Source organism: Xiphophorus hellerii, chromosome 13 (genome assembly GCF_003331165.1).
Source record: "Xiphophorus hellerii strain 12219 chromosome 13, Xiphophorus_hellerii-4.1, whole genome shotgun sequence".
NCBI lineage: Eukaryota > Metazoa > Chordata > Actinopteri > Cyprinodontiformes > Poeciliidae > Xiphophorus > Xiphophorus hellerii.
In genome coordinates, this window is record NC_045684.1 from 18,748,153 (window position 1) to 18,766,278 (window position 18,126).

Here is an 18,126-nt window from a genome sequence, read left to right on the forward strand (position 1 = left end):
TACCAGCCAATGGGTGGTCTTCCTTTCCTTTCCTCTCCCCATCGGGAGGGGGGAAAACACGACATGATCGGTGACTGATGCAGGAGGAGCCATAGGTCACCCGAAGCTATGGCAGCACCAAAACTCCACTCCGACATTTTTAATACATACATGCAAACGCTGACCACACACTTTGTCATTTACATCTCAACAAACAGGCATGTGGCTGGGTGAGAAATCTACTGCGTTGCAAAAAGAGAAGTGTTGGTATCTCATCAGCAGAAAGCACAACGGCACTACTTTCAGTTAGTGACACTGGAAAAAAAAACATTAAAAGAGCGGGTGAGGGACTCTTTGACATCTTCATGCAAATGATTCCTTCAGCCATCTTGTCATTCTAAAAGCCCTAAATGAATCACTTTGAAAGTGAGAAAATTGCCCAGTTCGCTTAAGCAACAGCAGTTCTCCAAAGCCCATCTGTCTACCAGTAACGGTGGCTTTAGGTGACTAAATAAGTAACTGCTGGTCTGTTGGGCAAAGGGGAAGATCCTCTTAAACTCTGTGTGTATTTGTGTACATATGCACAGCGCGCAGTGTAGATTAGGTGCTTTTATTAGCAAAAGGAAACAAAGAACGGGTGAATGGAGATTTGTGTGTGAGTGTGTGTGTCCGGTTGACAGGGGGATTCCAGACGCAGGAACATTCATCTGGAACCAAAGATCCCATGCTCACATTGCAGTGCTCTGCGAATGCACACACACACACACACACACCCACGCATGCGCACATGCATCCATCTCATTTTTGTGGCCCAATCTGTAAAACCGAGGAAGGAAATGAGTATGTGAATGAGTGTGAAAGCACATTTAAAAGTGCAATGTGGTGTTTGAGAGTAGTTTTAGGGACTCGGTATCTTGTTACTTCGACCTGATGGTGAATTCCCGGGGAGGTGTTTAACCAGCAGCAAAAAGTGTCCCCGTCTAGTCATAGAAAAAACCAATGAAGACTTAACCCTTTGGTGAAACCACAGGTACAATGATTATTGTGTAACACATATGTAAATTCAATGGTAAACCGTGTGCTCCCGTGAATCTTAGCTGTGAATCATCAAGCATGGTGACAAATTACAGAAATACCTGACAAAATACTTAACTCAATCAAAAAAACCCTTCATAATTCAGAGAAATTTCGATTTGCATAATTGACTGGAGTCATTACTATAACAATTTTTTTTAAAGACACTGTCTCTTTAAAACGATTCTAATATTTTGAAAACTTGTCAAATCAGCAAGTTTCATCTTCATAAAATTAAAACTTAAAGTGAAATATTTTTTCTAAATGACATTAAATGCTGATTTAAATGTTAAAAATGCATATACACCCTTTTAGGTTTTTATGAAAAAATGGGCCATCCATCCATCCATCCATCCATCCTCCAATCCATCCATCCATCCATCCATCCATCCATCCATCCATCCATCCATCCATCCATCCATCCATCCATCCATCCATCCATCCATCCCCTTTGTACGGAGACACAGGACAAACACACACACACACACACACACACGCACCCCTACAGGCTATTTCGAGACATCAATGAACCTATCAGAAACGTTTTGGACTGTGGAATAAAGTTTGCCTCTGTGTTGAAACTCTGTGGCGACTTTTTTTAAACAACCAACAAGAAGTGAGAAAAGTAACTACTGCAGATATAAATTGGCAGGTTTCCCTTCCATACTCACATACATAGGACTTCAGCTGCTCAACATTTGGCAGAAGGCCTTCTTTCCTGCTATAATCGGGCAAGCACTTTTATTTTCTGGAAGCTTTGGACGTTTCAGTGTATTGTCCTGGCATTATTTATTGGTACCCCAAGGATCAATGTGCACCTAACCTTAAAATAAATCAATCTTTTATTGCTGCAGCATAATCTTGGTGTTGAGTTAGTCATGTGTTTTGGACCACTAACCTGTTGAAAGACCTAACGATGCTTCATTTTCAATTCATCAGTAGTTTCCAGTGGAGTTTGATTGAAAAGCTCCTGTTATACAAAGTTCAGGATGCCATGCGCAGTAACAGTTTACAGGGAATTTGTTAAAGAAAGAGTCCCACAGCATCACAGATCTTCCACCATGCTTAACACTGGATATGACATGCTTTTCGTAATAATTTCTTTGTTACTCAACCACCTGGAGTGCTTGTTGCTTAAAAAAAAAATCAATCTAGCCTCTTCTTAAAAATCCAGTAGAGTTTAACAAACTCACAATAAGATTGATTGCCCCTGGTAACAATCTTAAATAGCCGGTTGATGAGTAGGTAGTGTGTAATAGTTGTTGTGAGAGACTTGATGACCCCAAGATGCCAACCTTTTCTGCAGACGTGTGAGCTGTTAAGATTCTTTTTTTGTAATATTTATTTAAAAAATATATTTTTAGGGGTACCAGATATTTCTGGATAAAGTCCAACAATGTACTTTCCTATATCATTCAGTCAATATGCGAATATGCTACTACAATAAAATTTATCTTATGACTTTTTACAAATCTTTAGCAGGGCGACTACAAATATGTCCAGGACTTTCTGTCAATTCTGTCAAGTTGACATGGAGTGCCTGACACTTTTTAAAAGAGGAGAGATGACAAAATGTTTCAATGCACTGGAACAGATGGGAGTGCTAAGAATAAGTGTAAAAATTAACAATTATGGAATAAATTCTATATAATACATTTTATATGTTATATAAAATGCATTGAAACTTCTCTTTAAAATGTGAGAACTTAAAGGGGTATAAATACTTTTGCAAGATGCTGAATGTAAATCGTTTGACATGTTGAACTAAAAAAACCTGGATAATCTAGATATGTTCAACTTTGTATGAAGAGTTGTAGTAAGGTCCAGAAGATTTTTATTGTTTGTTGATGTTAGACATAAAATTAGTGGCACTATATTCTTTGTTTGTTTGTTTGTTTTTTTTCAGGTAAGGAGCTTCTGTGGCTGCCCACGCTCATCTTCAAAGTCACATCTCTCCTCCTTCAAAGTTCTTCCAATGACCCTTTTCTGAGTCTCTTTCTATATTATCAGGTCATCAGAGCCTCGAGTGCAACAGTTAGACATCAAAGGCCCGACAGTGGGAAGGGAGGGGTGTTTGTCTCTCCTCGTCTGTCCCATCCCTCTTTGCAACAGCCACCGAGGGACTGCTGAAGCAGGCCACAGAGGGAGGGAGGAGTGGTGCCTCACTCTCACTTTACACAGAGAAACCCAATCATTTGGCGGAGCTCTTACAAGCTATTCTCTGATGCCCTGGAAGTGCCAACCTTAACACATTAGACATTTTCTAATTCACATGTGGAGGGGTTCAAGGGAGTGCGTCTTTGTCAATCAAAAGATGTTGCTCGAAAGGGTACCCTCTTTGTCAAGTGTACAGACTAATAATGTGAAAGCAAATATTAAAGTAAATATTTATTATTTTAAAACTTGAGATCAAGTTCATGTTTCCTTTCAATCAAAAAGTGACTGCACAGATTGACAGAGCCTAGAGGGTAGCAACTTCTACATCCTTGAGCATTCCTATTTAAAGTCCTAACCAGAGAAACCACACAGTTGTTAGTCATGGAATGCTTGGTTTGATAACATTTCTGTTCAGACAGCCAAAGAAACTTACCACTGATGTGAGCGCCATCTGGAAGCTGTAGATGCGGGCTAAACCAAAGTCTGCCAGTTTGATCTGACCTCCACTGGTCACCAGAATATTCTGGGGTTTCAGGTCACGGTGAACCACTCGGTTCGAGTGCAGGAAGTCCAGCCCCTGAAGCAGCTGGTACATCATATCCTGGGAGTCAACGAAATGAAAAGAGAAAGTAGACAGGATTATGGATATTACAAAGACACTTAAAAAAGGAGGTAATTGAAAACAAAAATACATTTAATAAAACATTTAAAAGGACACTTAGGTAGCTTTTTACTCTGACTTTCTCTGAGTTTTATGTGCATGGCAGCCATATTGGATTTGAAGCCATGGTTAGTGGAAAATGAACCTTTCCCACTGGAATTGTTGCATCTTTCTATAAAAGATGAAGTGCCAAAGGCTCTGAATGTTTTCTTTTTTTTTGTGACCCCCCAATATGGGGTTACTTAGAAAAGTTAGTATGTACTAGACTGGTAATTATAAGTTTTAGAACCACTATACTAGTCTATGTTTAAGGTTCACAGCACACACCAGATGTTTGGTGTTAGATAATTGTTTACATGTGCAGGTTTGAGTGATTCAGTGTGAGCTGTTCAATTTGAATGCTAGCAACAGGTATCTTCAAAAACCCTCTGAAACAATGTGGTTTCTGCTGTGCAGCAAAGTATTCAACAATAAAAAGGCCTGATAGACAACAACTTAACGGCTGAACTTCAAAATAAAAGCTAAGACAGTCTGGGAGTGAGAGAGTTAACATGAAGAGGCCCGTGTCTTTTCTCATCGACTGTGGCAGATGTTTGATAACTGACACACACACATACACCAGCGTCAGAAAGAGGCCCCTGCTTTGTGCAAGCACAGATCTCTGTTACTAAGCAGCTGTCCTTCTTTAGTTAATTGGTGCTTGCTTTCTTTATATGCCCAAAATCTGACCTCAAACGGCTGCAGCATAGGCACCACATTTATGACGAACTTTCAAAGTCAATTGTTGTGAAAACGAATGAACAGTGTCGAAACTAGCTCAGACTTGTCCTGACCGAAATACTCTCAAACAGGTCCAACACCTATAAACAAATAAGTTATTGCAGGTAGTTTTGACAAAGAAAAACCAAAGAGTTCAACTGATCTCTTGCTCTCTCACAGTCTCTGTAATCTGCTTTTCTTCAAGAAACACATTCTTGTTACAGATGTACACCCCATAAACCACCTCAAAGCTCCACACCGAGACCCCACAAGTGACATGGACCTGAGCCCACAACTCTATTCAGTAGCCCACCAGCTGGCGTGTGAGTCAAAGGAAAGGGGTCTGCGCACTCAAGCAAAAATGATCAGCAAATGGTACTGGGCTGGCTGCTGTTTTGGTCACACTACGCAACTCTGGATGTGATGATTGTCGTGCTGCTATACACAAACAAACAGAAACATGCGATATCTGTGCTATCGTATGTGTGTTTTTGTGGGGAGAAGGAGGCTCACTGGTCTGTGTGCTAGCATGTGCGTATGTGTGACCAAGAACAGGATGCAAAAACAGACCTTCCTTTCTGCATCTCCATCCAGCCATGACCCACAGAGAAGGCCAGCAGACAGACAGGGCCATAGGACGGAGGCAGGCAGTTGGTCACTTTGTGTGCATGCGTGTTTGTGTGCGTGTATCATGGGGGGCTGACACAATAGCATTCCCCCACCCATCAGTTCCTCTCTCCTTTAAATAGTCATTTCACCGTGCTTCCTTTCAACAGCATTTCCTCGTAAACACTAATTATCTCATGAGTGTGACTCTTAAATGTTAACAATCCAAGTTTTCCTGCCCTTCTTTAAAGAATCACTTACAGTGCCTTGTAGAAGTATTTCTATCCTTTCAGTTTTTCCACATTGTCCCATTACAACCACAAACATCTATGCATTTTATTTACATTTTTTGTATTGCGATAGCCAAACAAAGTTGTGCATAATGAACTGCAACAATGACCCTAGTCAAAAGTTTTGTAGCCTCCCAGGATTTCTCCTTCCATCTTCCTGTGACCGGCCTCGCTGTCCCTGCTGAAGAACCTCCACATTATGATGATGCCCCCACCATGTTTTCCAGCGGGGATGGTGTGTTCACAATGAGACTAAGTGTTCATTTGCAATCATGTATAGCAATCTTAATGCAGATTAAAAATATGTTTGGTTGTGTTCTCTTCATGGCTTGTGCTAAACTGAAGATGGCCTTCTTTGACTCAGCGATTGTTTTCTTTTGGACAATCTTCCATAAAGGACAGATCTGTGAATTGCACAACTATTACATATCCAGAGGACAGATTCTATCACATGAGATAAGGATTTCTGTGGCTGCCTCTAAATTATCACATGACTTTTGAATGTTTCTCTCCATAATGTTCTCCTGTCAAGTTTTAGATGGACGACCAAGTGGTGGTACATTTGGAGTCTTGTGAGATGTTCAAATCTTTTAAAAAGTTTTAGAGTTTGGTTTACTTTAAACTTTTTCACAACTTTCTGGTGTGTTCCTTTGTCATCAAGATGGTGGTTGTTCATTTACGTCCTCTAAAAGAACTCAGATGCCATCAGAGCTGTAGTTGTACTCACAATAAAATGCACAGGAGTGGACTGAATTTACTAATTAGGTGACCTTAACAGGCAGTTGGTTGCATTTTTAATAGGTATCAGAACAGAAAGTATTGAGCACAAATTAATTCAACGCTTCACAGATTTTTCATTGTAAGCATTTTGCCTACTTTGTGTGGTTTGTCATGTAAAATCCCAACAAAACATAATGAAGCTGTCATTGTATAATATTGGTTACATGCTATGTTATTGATATTATATCTAACAGCATGGTTAAAGGTAGAAAAATATTTGCTTCATCTGATGTGGATTTTTGTTTAAGACCGTAAACATCACTAATGGGAAATAAAAATAGGAGCATCGTTAGACACTGAATAAATAAAAGGAGGAACAGCATTTAAAAAAAAAAAAAAGTCATCCCACTGCAAGAATCAGTCAAAACATGGCTTTCGGAGGTCCCCTCCTTTTCTGATGCAAATGTACCAGAGGCAGCCATATTGTTTATTGTAGTTTGGCACAATATAGGACATCTGCCGGTTAACGTTAGTGTAATTCCCTGCCCATGCTTCATTAACCTCCCCCTTCTCGGGCCCACAGAGTGTAGTTGTAGAAGCTTGGATGATGGCAGCCGAGGAGGGTGGGTGAGACCCAAGCGCCGGCCCGGCTGAGGAGAGCCGAGCATGGGGCAACCCGGCTGCTTGATGTCCTTCCAGCTCATTTGATTCCTGGAGGAGGGCCTCTTTCATCAATGACCATGTGGTGGGTCTTGAGTCTGAGTGGGTGGTGGAGGATGGGGGTGCTGAAGTGGACAAGCTGGGCCGATGTGGGGGTGTCTCTTGCGGAGGATGGATGGATGGTTTTGAGGAAAAGTGTGGCTGTTCTTTTTAGTTTAGGGCCTTTGGCTCAACACGTTTCTTCTTGGTTGAGTGAAAACATGTTCACATATTCAACACTGAAACACAAATAGGAACTAATAGGATGACCGGGTTAACAATATGTTGTCAGATGGTATAGCCAAGTGCAACTAAAGTCGTTTGGGAGGGGGTAGAGGGTAATGGGGTCACTTTCAGGTCAGTGTGCAGTGTCCACTCTCCTAGAAATAACAGGACTGTGTCTATGATGTGCCGACACTTCTTGTCCTTTTGTCTTCTTAAGAGTCCAGATAAACAGATGCTGGGAGAAAGCACAAGGAGGTGGGTGCCTAATGAGTCTTCATGCTGCAAAGACAAGTTGTCTAACCGCTCCTCGGCGCTTAAAAATCTTCCTTGAACTTCACCCAAAATAAAATAGTATATGCATGAATTTAAACATGACGATGTGTAACTTTACAAAATGGAAAACTACAGTGTGTCATGCAGCTAGGGACTGCAATGATAGGGTTAAGAAAAAAGGCAGGATTCAATCTTTTTTTATTTGCCTTCCTTCCTTGTGCCATCTTCCTTCCCTTTTTGTGTTGATTGTATTGTGAAGATTAGATTTTGGTCTTGGAACAAAACAATCAACTTTTGTCCCTTAAAGGTGCTTTACCCTTTTTACCACTGACTTGACTATGACAGAACAACTCTAAGCACTTTAGTGTACAGTCCAAAATTTGCTTCTGCATAGATCAGTAAGTGTGAAAGATAACTGTCGATAAAACTAACATTGTTGTGCCTCTTGGATCCAGAAATCCCCAAGTGGTAAAATAAGATGCTACAGGCATAAAACTGCATTCAAGAAACAACTTAGTGTGCTTGAATAGTCATACACAGAGCAACCATACAGACCTAAACCAATCTGCATATTTTCTAAATGAATGCTGTTGTAACCTCTCAGGACGGGGTACAGGTTTGTTGCTAATTTCACCTTCATTATATGAGCTATAGTTCCTGAAGACAGCATTGATCTTATGACTGTGTCTTCAAAGGTCCATTTCTGCATTACTGCACTTCAACGCAAAGGTTATACACTAAGGGTATACTGTACATTACCTGAGAGACGGCAAGTTAAAAACGTCCACGTTGTTCAAGTTAAACCCACATAGTTAAATATATTTTACTGGCATATATTGATGAATGTTAGTGCTCAGTTCATAATTGAAACAAACAAATTTCTTTACATAGTTTTTACATTTTTGCAGAAAGGCTTCGCTGCAGAAAATTACCCTCAGCATGATGCCGACACCGTCTCGTTTTACCATCGTAATCATATGTTGAATGTGATGTGCAATATTAATTTTCTATGCAAGCAAATTGTGTTTTGCAAGTAGTCATATATCTCCTACATAGCTTATTAAGAAATGAAAATAGGAGTACTTTTTGTTGTGTTTTTTCAAACAATGATAATCTTCCTATACTTTTTCCATCATGGCAAGATTTCTGGGATGCATGATTGACATTTGTTCTGTGAACAGACTCTCATCCGAGTTGTGGACCTCTGCAGCTCCTCCAGAGTTACCCCAGGTTTTCAATTGTGCCATATTATTTCCAGCTTCAGTTGATTGACTGAACAATGCTAATGAAGAGCTTCTAAATTTTTAATAATGTTGTATAACTTAACCATGCTGTAAACATCTCCACATCTTCATCCCTGGGCTTCCTGGTGTGATCCTTCGTCTCTGTTATGCTGTTTTTTCAGTAATGTTGTTTAACAAATTTATAAGGCCCCCACTGAACAGTGGCATTTATATTGAGGCCAAGTTACATTGAATGCCATTGTGATCACATAAATTAACAATAAACTGATTCATTCAAAGAGACTTCGTATGAACAATCGGGATCAAATTCGGTTAAAGCCTCCGGCGTAAGCCACCTGAATCATCTGCACTTAAACAACATTTCTCCCTGACAAAAAACATTCACACATAAACCCGGCCCTCAGGTGACAGTCGGCGGTTGCTATGCTGCTAGAACGCCTCCAATTTAAATTTGACACTCCGCACTTCCCACGCCTCTTCATTCAAACATAAATAATATTAATTTCCAATATTGTTTGGGGCACATCTGCAGACCTCAGGGGGAGAAACCTGATAAACAAATGTTTAAAAGGGAGAAAGGGGATTTTTGCTATAGAGGTGTAAATAAAAGAAGACAGTAATTGAGAAAACAAGATGGAGGCTAACTCACCTCCGACCTTTCAGGAACTTGTAAGTGGAAACCTCTTAAGTATGTTTTTTTTGTTTTGTTTTTTTTTGTTTTACAAAGGACAAAGATTTCCTGTTAGGAACAATAAAACTGACTGCTGATAAAAACATTATTCTGACTGATCTACTGTATTTGGTAATCGTTTTTTTTTTTTAGTACAAAAGTAACTGTTTTTTAATTGTTCTGTCTCCATCTGTAAGAAAGTTGGCAGGCAGAGCCAAAATAGAGACTGAAGGGAGCCTCTAATTTGGAGTCCATCTGCCACATGTGCTACCCTTCCAAACGCGATGGTTCTTCTGATGTTAGAGGAAGTCCTTCATGTCTGCTGTTACTTTGGTCAAGAAAAATTCTCAGAACCAAAGAGACATAGCTGTGTTCAACCAGAGCTGCAGCCGCAGGGGATTAGCCCAAAGCTGCTTTTATACTTCAAACAGAAACAGCGTAGTACTTTAAATTGGGTATCAACATAACTGCACTCTTCGCTAATGTTCCAACAGGTGTACGCCCAAATGTCACGAGGTTCTACTAGATGATGGTTTACCTTAATGGTCTCAGGTGGTACGCCGGGGTCAGGAGCCTTCTCCAGGTATGTGGTTAGATCCTGATCCACATGCTCAAACACCAGCGTGAGCTTGGTTTCTCTGTCAGTCCGAGAGACCGTGCAGACGTCGAACAACCTACACCAAGAGAACAAGGGGATAATAATCACTGACAGTCACTGCTATAAGGACGGCCACAGTATTGAAAAAAGAAGGTAAATGCAGCATATCAGCTTATCTTATTAAAAAGAAAACATTTTTCCTCTACCGTTATTTACTTGCAGGCTTTCTACCTTTCTTAATTCAACATTTTCACCATGAAAGCTAGATTATTGTGAAACCACATATTTAAATATATCGTAGAAAGCAATCTTTTTTCCTTAACTATCCAAAATAAGTCAATCTTTACCTGTTTTTGGTTAGGATTACTAAAATAATTTTTATTTTTCAAATATTCAAATATTTCAACACGTTCTTATTAAGAAATGTACGTAATTTACATAATGACCACTGGGAATACCAAATTCAAGAGTTTAGATCAACGAACAACATTTTAATAATTAGAACAGGTACCGTAATAGCATCTGGAATTAAAATTTTCATCCATTTTTTCTATATTCAATAAAGTATATAGTAGAGTAGAGAGTAGTAGTAGTAGTAGTAGTAGAGAGGAGGCAGCACCATGTTATAAGTGTTTTGCTGCAGGGGGGAAGGATACTTTTAGCCAAATATAGGACATCATTAGGAAATAATCTTGTGATGAAATGTATTCTCAATAAAATATCAGCACAGTAATCAGTATTTAATCATCAAACCTACAAAGATCAAAGACTGAAAGAAAGATGGATGGACAACAAGAACAGACAGCTAAACCGATGAACAAATAGAGAGATACTGACAGGCTTTGTTCAACTATTAATCATTAAAGCATCCCTCAGATTAAATATTAGTCTTGTTATTCATTTTTTAAAAATTAATCTTAAAAATTAATCCTCCTAATCAAAGAACAATCTTACTGAATAAATAAAAAAATAAAGAGATTTTGGTACATCTATCAAGTTAATTACATGTATTAAATGATTATGTTTATTATTATTCCCACTAAGTTCTTATTTTCCAATTACAAATAAAAAAAAAATTGATATCACTTAAAGATTTATGATTGGGAGTGAACGCTGAGATTATAAGGTTTCTGATTTCTCTCTGGAGTTTGCATTTAGAAATTAACAGAATTATCATTTGAAGTCAGAAGGAATCATTATTATTATTATCATTATTAATTTTTATGGACTCTTAAAGTTGTTCTCAATTTCTAAAGTATATTTAAAAAAATCATTCGATTTAAGGGAAATTTTGACGAGTATTTACAGGGACTCAAGCAAACAGCTTTAATGGTAACAGCATAATGAGGTTATAAAAACATATATTTAGAGTATCGGGATTTTCTACAGAATTAGAGGTTAATCTGACAAGATCTGTAGTCATGATGAAAGTATAGTGAAAGTAGATATGACTAAATAGTCAGACCTGGGATGGAGGGAATAAATTCAAGAGTTTAGATCAACAAACAACATTTTAGTAATTAGAACAGGTAATAGCATCTGGAATTAAAATTTTCATCCATTTTTTCTATATTCAATAAAACCTGGAAAAAACTTTCAAAGTACTCCAGACAACCAAGGACTATATGAGTCACTGTAATTACAAATTCTTTCAGATATTAAGTACAGAAACAACTCTGCTGCTTCTGCAAACCAATACTTCAAACACACCTGCAATAAAATAATAGAAAACTTTATAAGATGTTATGGTTTATGCTTTATGTAAAGAAATAAGCCTGGAAGTGAGGAAGATATGCAAAACTCGCCCAAGGAATCGAGTCTTGGACGACGGTGCCAAGGACCAGTTGATCACGCCACTGCCAACACACTGGGTTTTTCCTCAAAATATGAAATTAATGAGACAGTAGTATCTCACTGCAATAATAAACTCACTGGAATTTTGTATGTATTGGAGCTAACCCGAGAATTCAAAGTCATGTGACTGGACAAAACAGTTAACGACTGGTCGACATTAATCTTTTAAAGATCTATCTGAATCTTGACTTTCTGTTGTATATTTCACTGATTCTGATAATGATGCAGTGATTTTGCAAACATATTAACTGTCCAACCTTAAAGATTGGTGTTAGAGGCTGGATATGTTTTTACTACACATCCAGCCTAAGCCAAGAATCCCAATTATGTCGGCAGACCTGCCAAAGCCAGCTTTGATGAGAAGCTGAAAAAAAAAAAAAAAAACGCTACCCAGTATGTTCAACTCAAAGGGTTGGGGACTATAAACAGCATTCCTCACCCAGCGCTATGACAACTCTTCAAACTCTGAGTAGTCTAGAAAAGCATTTCTGTAGCTACAGCAGAACTGGAAACTTGCACCACAAAAATAGGGAGGATGTAAAACCGAATGAAGGATTCACATCTGACATCTTGTAGCTTATAGTTTCACTAAATATTGATAAAGTCATCTTTCTTTTCTGCACAATAGCATTGAAAATACTTCTGCATTGACTATACGTACTCTTTATCACCCCATACATCCACCACTTGTTGCTTCTCAGTTCATCTAAAGTTACTGCTGCCATCAGCTGTGTACTTTTTCTTTAAGATAGGAAATACCGCTAGGTCAGTGTATCCATCTTTTTAATGTCTGATCTGTCTTTTAAAATCCCCATTCAGTCCCAGCAGATGTCTGCTCACACTGAGATGAGTTTTGCTGGAGGTTTCATCATTTTAAGAGAGCGATATTCCTTTTCACTGTCACCATATGCTTAACCAGGATAGCAAGAGGCTGCAAAGGCAGAGACTAAGGTAACTTTTTACCAGCTGGCATAAAGTGAATCTAGCTGCAGTGCATTATGACTAGGATCAAATCTGAATGCATGTAACTGAAGATAAATTTAGGTTGCATATGACTAGATTGCACTGATCTGACACAGTGATGCATAGATAAATGTAATAAAAAAAACACACCAGTTTAATTAAATATGTTTCTAATTTGAAATCATTTTGAGCTGGGTCATTGTAAGCGTGTCATAGTATTATTAGTATTGTCTGATTCACCAAAAGCAGAATAAGCAAGTCAGATCTTAAAGACAACCAGAAATTAGTATAAGTTAATAAAAGCAACTCTTTACCTAATATAGACTATGTAATTTTACTGTTTGAATTCATTAGATGCATTTGTGACATCTCACAGAAATGTACTAAATTCTATTCGTTTTTCAATCTGACTTGGTAACTAAAAGGAATCTGACACAAAATCCTTCATCATCTAACAAGGAAACATATGGGTCCCATAATCAGAGCACGGGGACCAATGGAATCCAAGAAAAAGATATGATTTGTTCTAGGTATTAGTGCTGAATATGATGTCATTCTGAAAGGCACACTCCTTCTGTAGCGCTGGGGTTAAACGCCCCTCACAGCTTGGTCGTTGGAATACAATGGAAGCTCTCAGCAGACTCTGAACATATGGAATAAATAATGGACCTCATTACAAACATCCAGGGTTTGCCTGGACTCCCACACATGCCCCACAACGCATTTTTCCAGTCCTGAACTGCAGGACAATCTTGACAGGTTAGGTCACGAGAACTTCTGAGAAGCTTTTAAAAATCTTTTATGGGCATACAAAATGTAAAATGCATAATTGAGCATACAAACGACGAAACATGCTGTTGCTTAATCTGACTGATTTATTACAAAAACGTTGCTTGGTGTGTCTGTTGACCCAATAGGACAAAAGCCTCCATGGTATTAGTAAAATAAAAGCCTACAATTATCCTCCAATGTTTACGGATACATTCGAGATTTACTGTTGGAGGCACAAGGCCACCAGCCATGCCTCTGAAACATTCATTTAGAACTTCCTCTTCAATCCCACGACACTTAATATTCCACAATAAAACAAGCACAAGGTCAGACCTTGGCCTGTGCCAGTGTATGACGCAGTATCTGACTACTGCCATGAGAACGAATAAGACTGAAAGCAAATGACATCTGTTTGGAGAGCAGACAAAAACTAAGACATCAATTGCTCTTATGCCTCTCCAATAATCGTATCTATTTCAATTAGAGTCAGGTTCGCAGAGTCAGAGCTCAGCTCCTTTATATACTGCTGCTGCTTTTTCAAGGAAAGGTTACAAAAGTAACATGAATGGAGTCTGTATGCATAAAGAAGTCAGTTGCCATTTCACCCCTTGGAACTTCCTTTCTATTTATGCAAATAAATAAAGTTGTATCCATGTGAATAGCTATTGTACCCTGGGTTATTTCACGTTGTTGTTTAGTATTTTGTACAAATTACTGGGATCTGTGGAGTTATATAGAATTTTGAAACTATTGGCATCTCTCCAGTTTGTCGGCTTTACATTTAGAGTGCGCCATCTTTTTGATGACTTTACAAAACGATGTATTTGCAGAGCCTTAAAGGTTATTTCCAAATGAGAAAACTTGAAAAACATAGTGGAGGTTTTTCAGTGGCAACATGCAGGTGTTTGAGGTGTGGGCCAACAAACAGGTTTTCAAAACTAGTTAAGATGCAAATGGGGTTCTAACAGCCAATTTACAAAGGTGTGATGTTGGCTGTCACATGACATGGAAATTTGCCCCTTGAATAGAAAACATTCAGTCTTCAGCTGACGTCAAGTTACACAGTCAGTATTTGCAAAATAGGTTGACTGTCAAGTGAAAAAAGTATGTTCTTTTCAGAGTAGACCTTTCAGAACAGTTGCAGGTTAGAAGGCGCATCATAGTGTAAGGTTTACTGTAATACCCCAATTGCCTTCAGAAGTCACATAATCAGTAAAAGAGAGTCTACTTTCATAAAGCATAATTTTATCTGAATAAAATTACAACAGGTTGAACCTTGACACAACGTTCTATCTGTTGTATGAAGGTAGAACGTGAGGTTGGCAGCATCATACTTTGGAGACACTTTTCTTTAACAGGAACAGAAATGCTGATCAGAGCTGGCAGAAAAGAGGAGAAAGGTTCAGAAAGAACATCTATAAAGGTTTGCAAAAGACTTGAAACTGGGCTGCAGGTTCACCTTCCATCAGGTCAGCTACCCTAAACATAAACCCAGGGCAGAGGTCACACTAGACTTTTTTTTTTTACTGTCATTTTGATTGACGGGGTCAAAACAAATCCTGTCACAACCTATTTTTTTAAACTTATTAATTTTTCTAAGTTATAATAATGACATATTCAACAGTAATTCGTTTTCATCCAATTTAATGTTCAATCCGAACAAGCTGAAAAGAGATTCCTTGTCACGCCATCACACTTCAAGAAGATGAATACATAAAATGTTTTCTCCACAGTGACAAAAAAACTACATTTACTGTGGTCCCAGTAACTATAAACAATCAAATTAAGTTATTGTACTCAAAATATAAACAGTTCACCTGCTGGGGCCTAAGCGCACAGTCTTATAACGTCTTCCTTGTCCACACTGACCTGAATTGCGCACCAGCTTGTTAATATAATCAAATGTCTCAAGGAGGATTTCTGCAGAGGCTACTCTCATAAGGTCTTGGACTTTTGCCTTGGACAGACGACTACTCATGGGGGTTTTGATGTTGTTCTAGAGCAGGGGTCTCAAACTCCAGTCCTCGAGGGCCGCAGACCTACAGTTTTTAGATGTGCCATAGGTACAAAACACTGGAATGAAATGGCTTAATTACCTCCTCCTTGTGTAGATCAGTTCTCCCAGCCTTGCTAATGACCTAATTATTCTATTCAGGTGTGGTGCAGCAGAGGCACATCTAAAAGTTGCAGGACTGCGGCCCTCGAGGACTGGAGTTTGAGACCCCTGTTCTAGAGGCTGAATCTTCGCTCTGCTGACAACCTGAGACTGGAATTACAAGCACCACTTCAAAGTTTTAAAATCAGGGAACATTTCTTTAATTGAAGTGATCAGAAGGCGGCAAGACCCTCTGAACGAGCGGTTCCTTGATCCCACAAGAACTCGCTTCAGCATGCGCTCCTTCTGCACCAGTGGTTCAGCTGCATCGGTCTGTGATGCAGCTGAACCACTGGTGCAGTGGACACGGTCCGAAGCCTCTTTGGCCATAACTCTTCAATGCGCTGTCAGCTTCCAGATAGCAAGACGCATTGAGTATGGTGTCCAGGTCAGAGATGAGGCTCGCATGGGGATCTATTTCAATTGCTTTGGTTACCTAAACTCTGTGCATAAAGTTAAAAATGTCTTTCTTGTCTGTACCAAGTGGTCAGGGGTGTGAATTGTAATCTGTCAAAAATGACAGATAGCCTTCAGATTTTTTTTGTCATGGATTAAAAAAAAAACAACGGTTAAAGATGGAAATCATTCAGTTAACGAAACACCTGAACCAAACATATTCACATCTTTGAGTGATTCGAAGTCAAACCTAAACACACCCTGAATATGTGGCAAGACTTGCAAACCCATATTATCATCTTCACAAGTGTCTTAGTAAAAAAGATTAGCCAATAGTTTCACAATATATGAATAAAGCTGGTAGAAACCTACTGGAAATGCATGCCACACTTTTCAGATATGCATTCACAAAATGCTTAGAGAACCACGTATTGTTTTCCTTTCACTTTTGGATAATGTGTGGCTTTGATTTGATTTCTCACATACAATTCTTCCAAAAGTATTAATAGTATAGTATAATAGATAGTGTTTGTGATAAAAAAAAATGATATGAATGCATCTGAACGGTGATGCACATGTATGTTACTATTTAACTCGCTGTTTTTTGCACCGAAAAATGACAAAGTTGGACTTCTCCTTTATTATATTCAGTGCAGACATCCCTCAAAGGTCATAGGAGACCATCAAAAAGGAAGTAGCGTTTGTCTAGTGTTCACATGCAAACTTTCCTCCCCCATATCGCCAGACCTTCGACCCCTATTAAAACAACATGCAAACAAATAAACAGTTAGACCGGTACCCACCTCCGCCCCCCACCCCTCACTCACCTGACAACATTGGGGTGCTCAAAGGCCTCCAACTGCCTCAGTACCGCCACCTCCCGGATGGTTGAGAGAGGCATGCCTTCTTCCCCCGTCTGGACACGAACTCTTTTTAGGGCTACAAAGCGTCCCCCGTTCTTCAAATCCCTTGCCTTGTACACTTTCCCGTATGCACCCTCTCCAATCTCGGCCACAGGCTCGTATTGAGTACCAATACTTTCTTTGTCCATTTTTGCTGTGTTTTTTTTTTTTCCTCCCTTGTCTCTTGTTGAAAATGTTACGGGGAATCCCGGCGAGGGTGACGAGCTTTCTTCACAAAGGCATACTCACAGAATATAGTTGGCACATGCAATGCCTAGACGACAGAGACACACAGATGGAGGAAGAGACCATCTCTGTCACATTTGGTGAAATCAAGCTCCAGGTGGGCTTTAACAGGACTGTCATCATGTTTTTATTCGGACTATCAGGAAAAAAAAAAAGCGACCCTCCGCTGCGTTTCCCAGCTTCCACTCCTCCTCCTCCTGTTACGCATTACAACTCCTGTCCTCCTACTAACAGAAAATAATAATAATAATAATTAAAAAAAATCTAAATAAGCCACCTTTAGCTCACACACTGAAGTAGTTTTGCGTTAAATAAACTGTCTCGAGCACTTATCAATTAACGCCGCGTGCAGCGTTGCAGAACTTCTGTTCACGTGAGTTCACTTGCCGTCTTAAAACAAATTAAAAACATGGAAAACACAGGAAAAGAGACCGAATGCAGGACACAGGAATGTTTAGCGTTAAAAAACGGACAAAAATATAACTGTTTAATGTCCGTTCGTGAAAGTTTCTGTTTGGGGAGAAGCCAAACTGTGAGCACGTGCTGCATTGTTTTAACTTCCTACAGCAAAAGCCCATTTAAAACGCATCAAAACTCACTTTTATAGCTCCAAACCACTTTAAATGCATAAAACAGTGTGTCTGCTTAGTTTTAATCATATTTCCATTAGCTTCCCTTGCTTCCTCGAATTTTTTCTAATTTATCTGTGCGCGCACCCTAGTATAACCCTAATAAAATGGCCCATATTATAACAGATTTGTAAACATGCATTTGCTACTTTGGGATGTTATTGTTAGTGAAGTGTGTATTTTTAGCATCAGACAGCCGTTCATTGAAGAAATTCTGCAGGAATATCCGCGACTATTATTATTATTATTATTATT

General features: G+C 39.0%; 1 protein-coding gene and 1 long non-coding RNA gene across 3 annotated transcripts in view; one reads left to right on the top strand and one right to left on the bottom strand.

The window, feature by feature from the left end:
* cdk6 (cyclin dependent kinase 6) overlaps positions 1 to 18,126 on the bottom strand; it is a 43,521-nt gene that overhangs the window by 25,150 nt on the left and 245 nt on the right. The window contains exons 2-4 of one of the 2 annotated variants that reach the window (XM_032580320.1): positions 16,922 to 17,270; positions 9,896 to 10,031; positions 3,644 to 3,811 (exon numbers count right to left, since the gene is read on the bottom strand). In XM_032580320.1, the coding sequence (XP_032436211.1) occupies positions 3,644 to 3,811; positions 9,896 to 10,031; positions 16,922 to 17,145 (528 nt within the window). In that variant the 5' untranslated portion in view covers positions 17,146 to 17,270. Of the gene's footprint in view, positions 1 to 3,643; positions 3,812 to 9,895; positions 10,032 to 16,921; positions 18,102 to 18,126 lie in introns of those variants that run through there. The other variant, XM_032580321.1, reaches the window with a different exon arrangement.
* Positions 10,043 to 16,639, top strand: LOC116730824 (uncharacterized). Its single transcript, XR_004341420.1, has 2 exons — positions 10,043 to 15,550; positions 15,777 to 16,639. It is a non-coding gene; the product is annotated as an uncharacterized LOC116730824 (long non-coding RNA).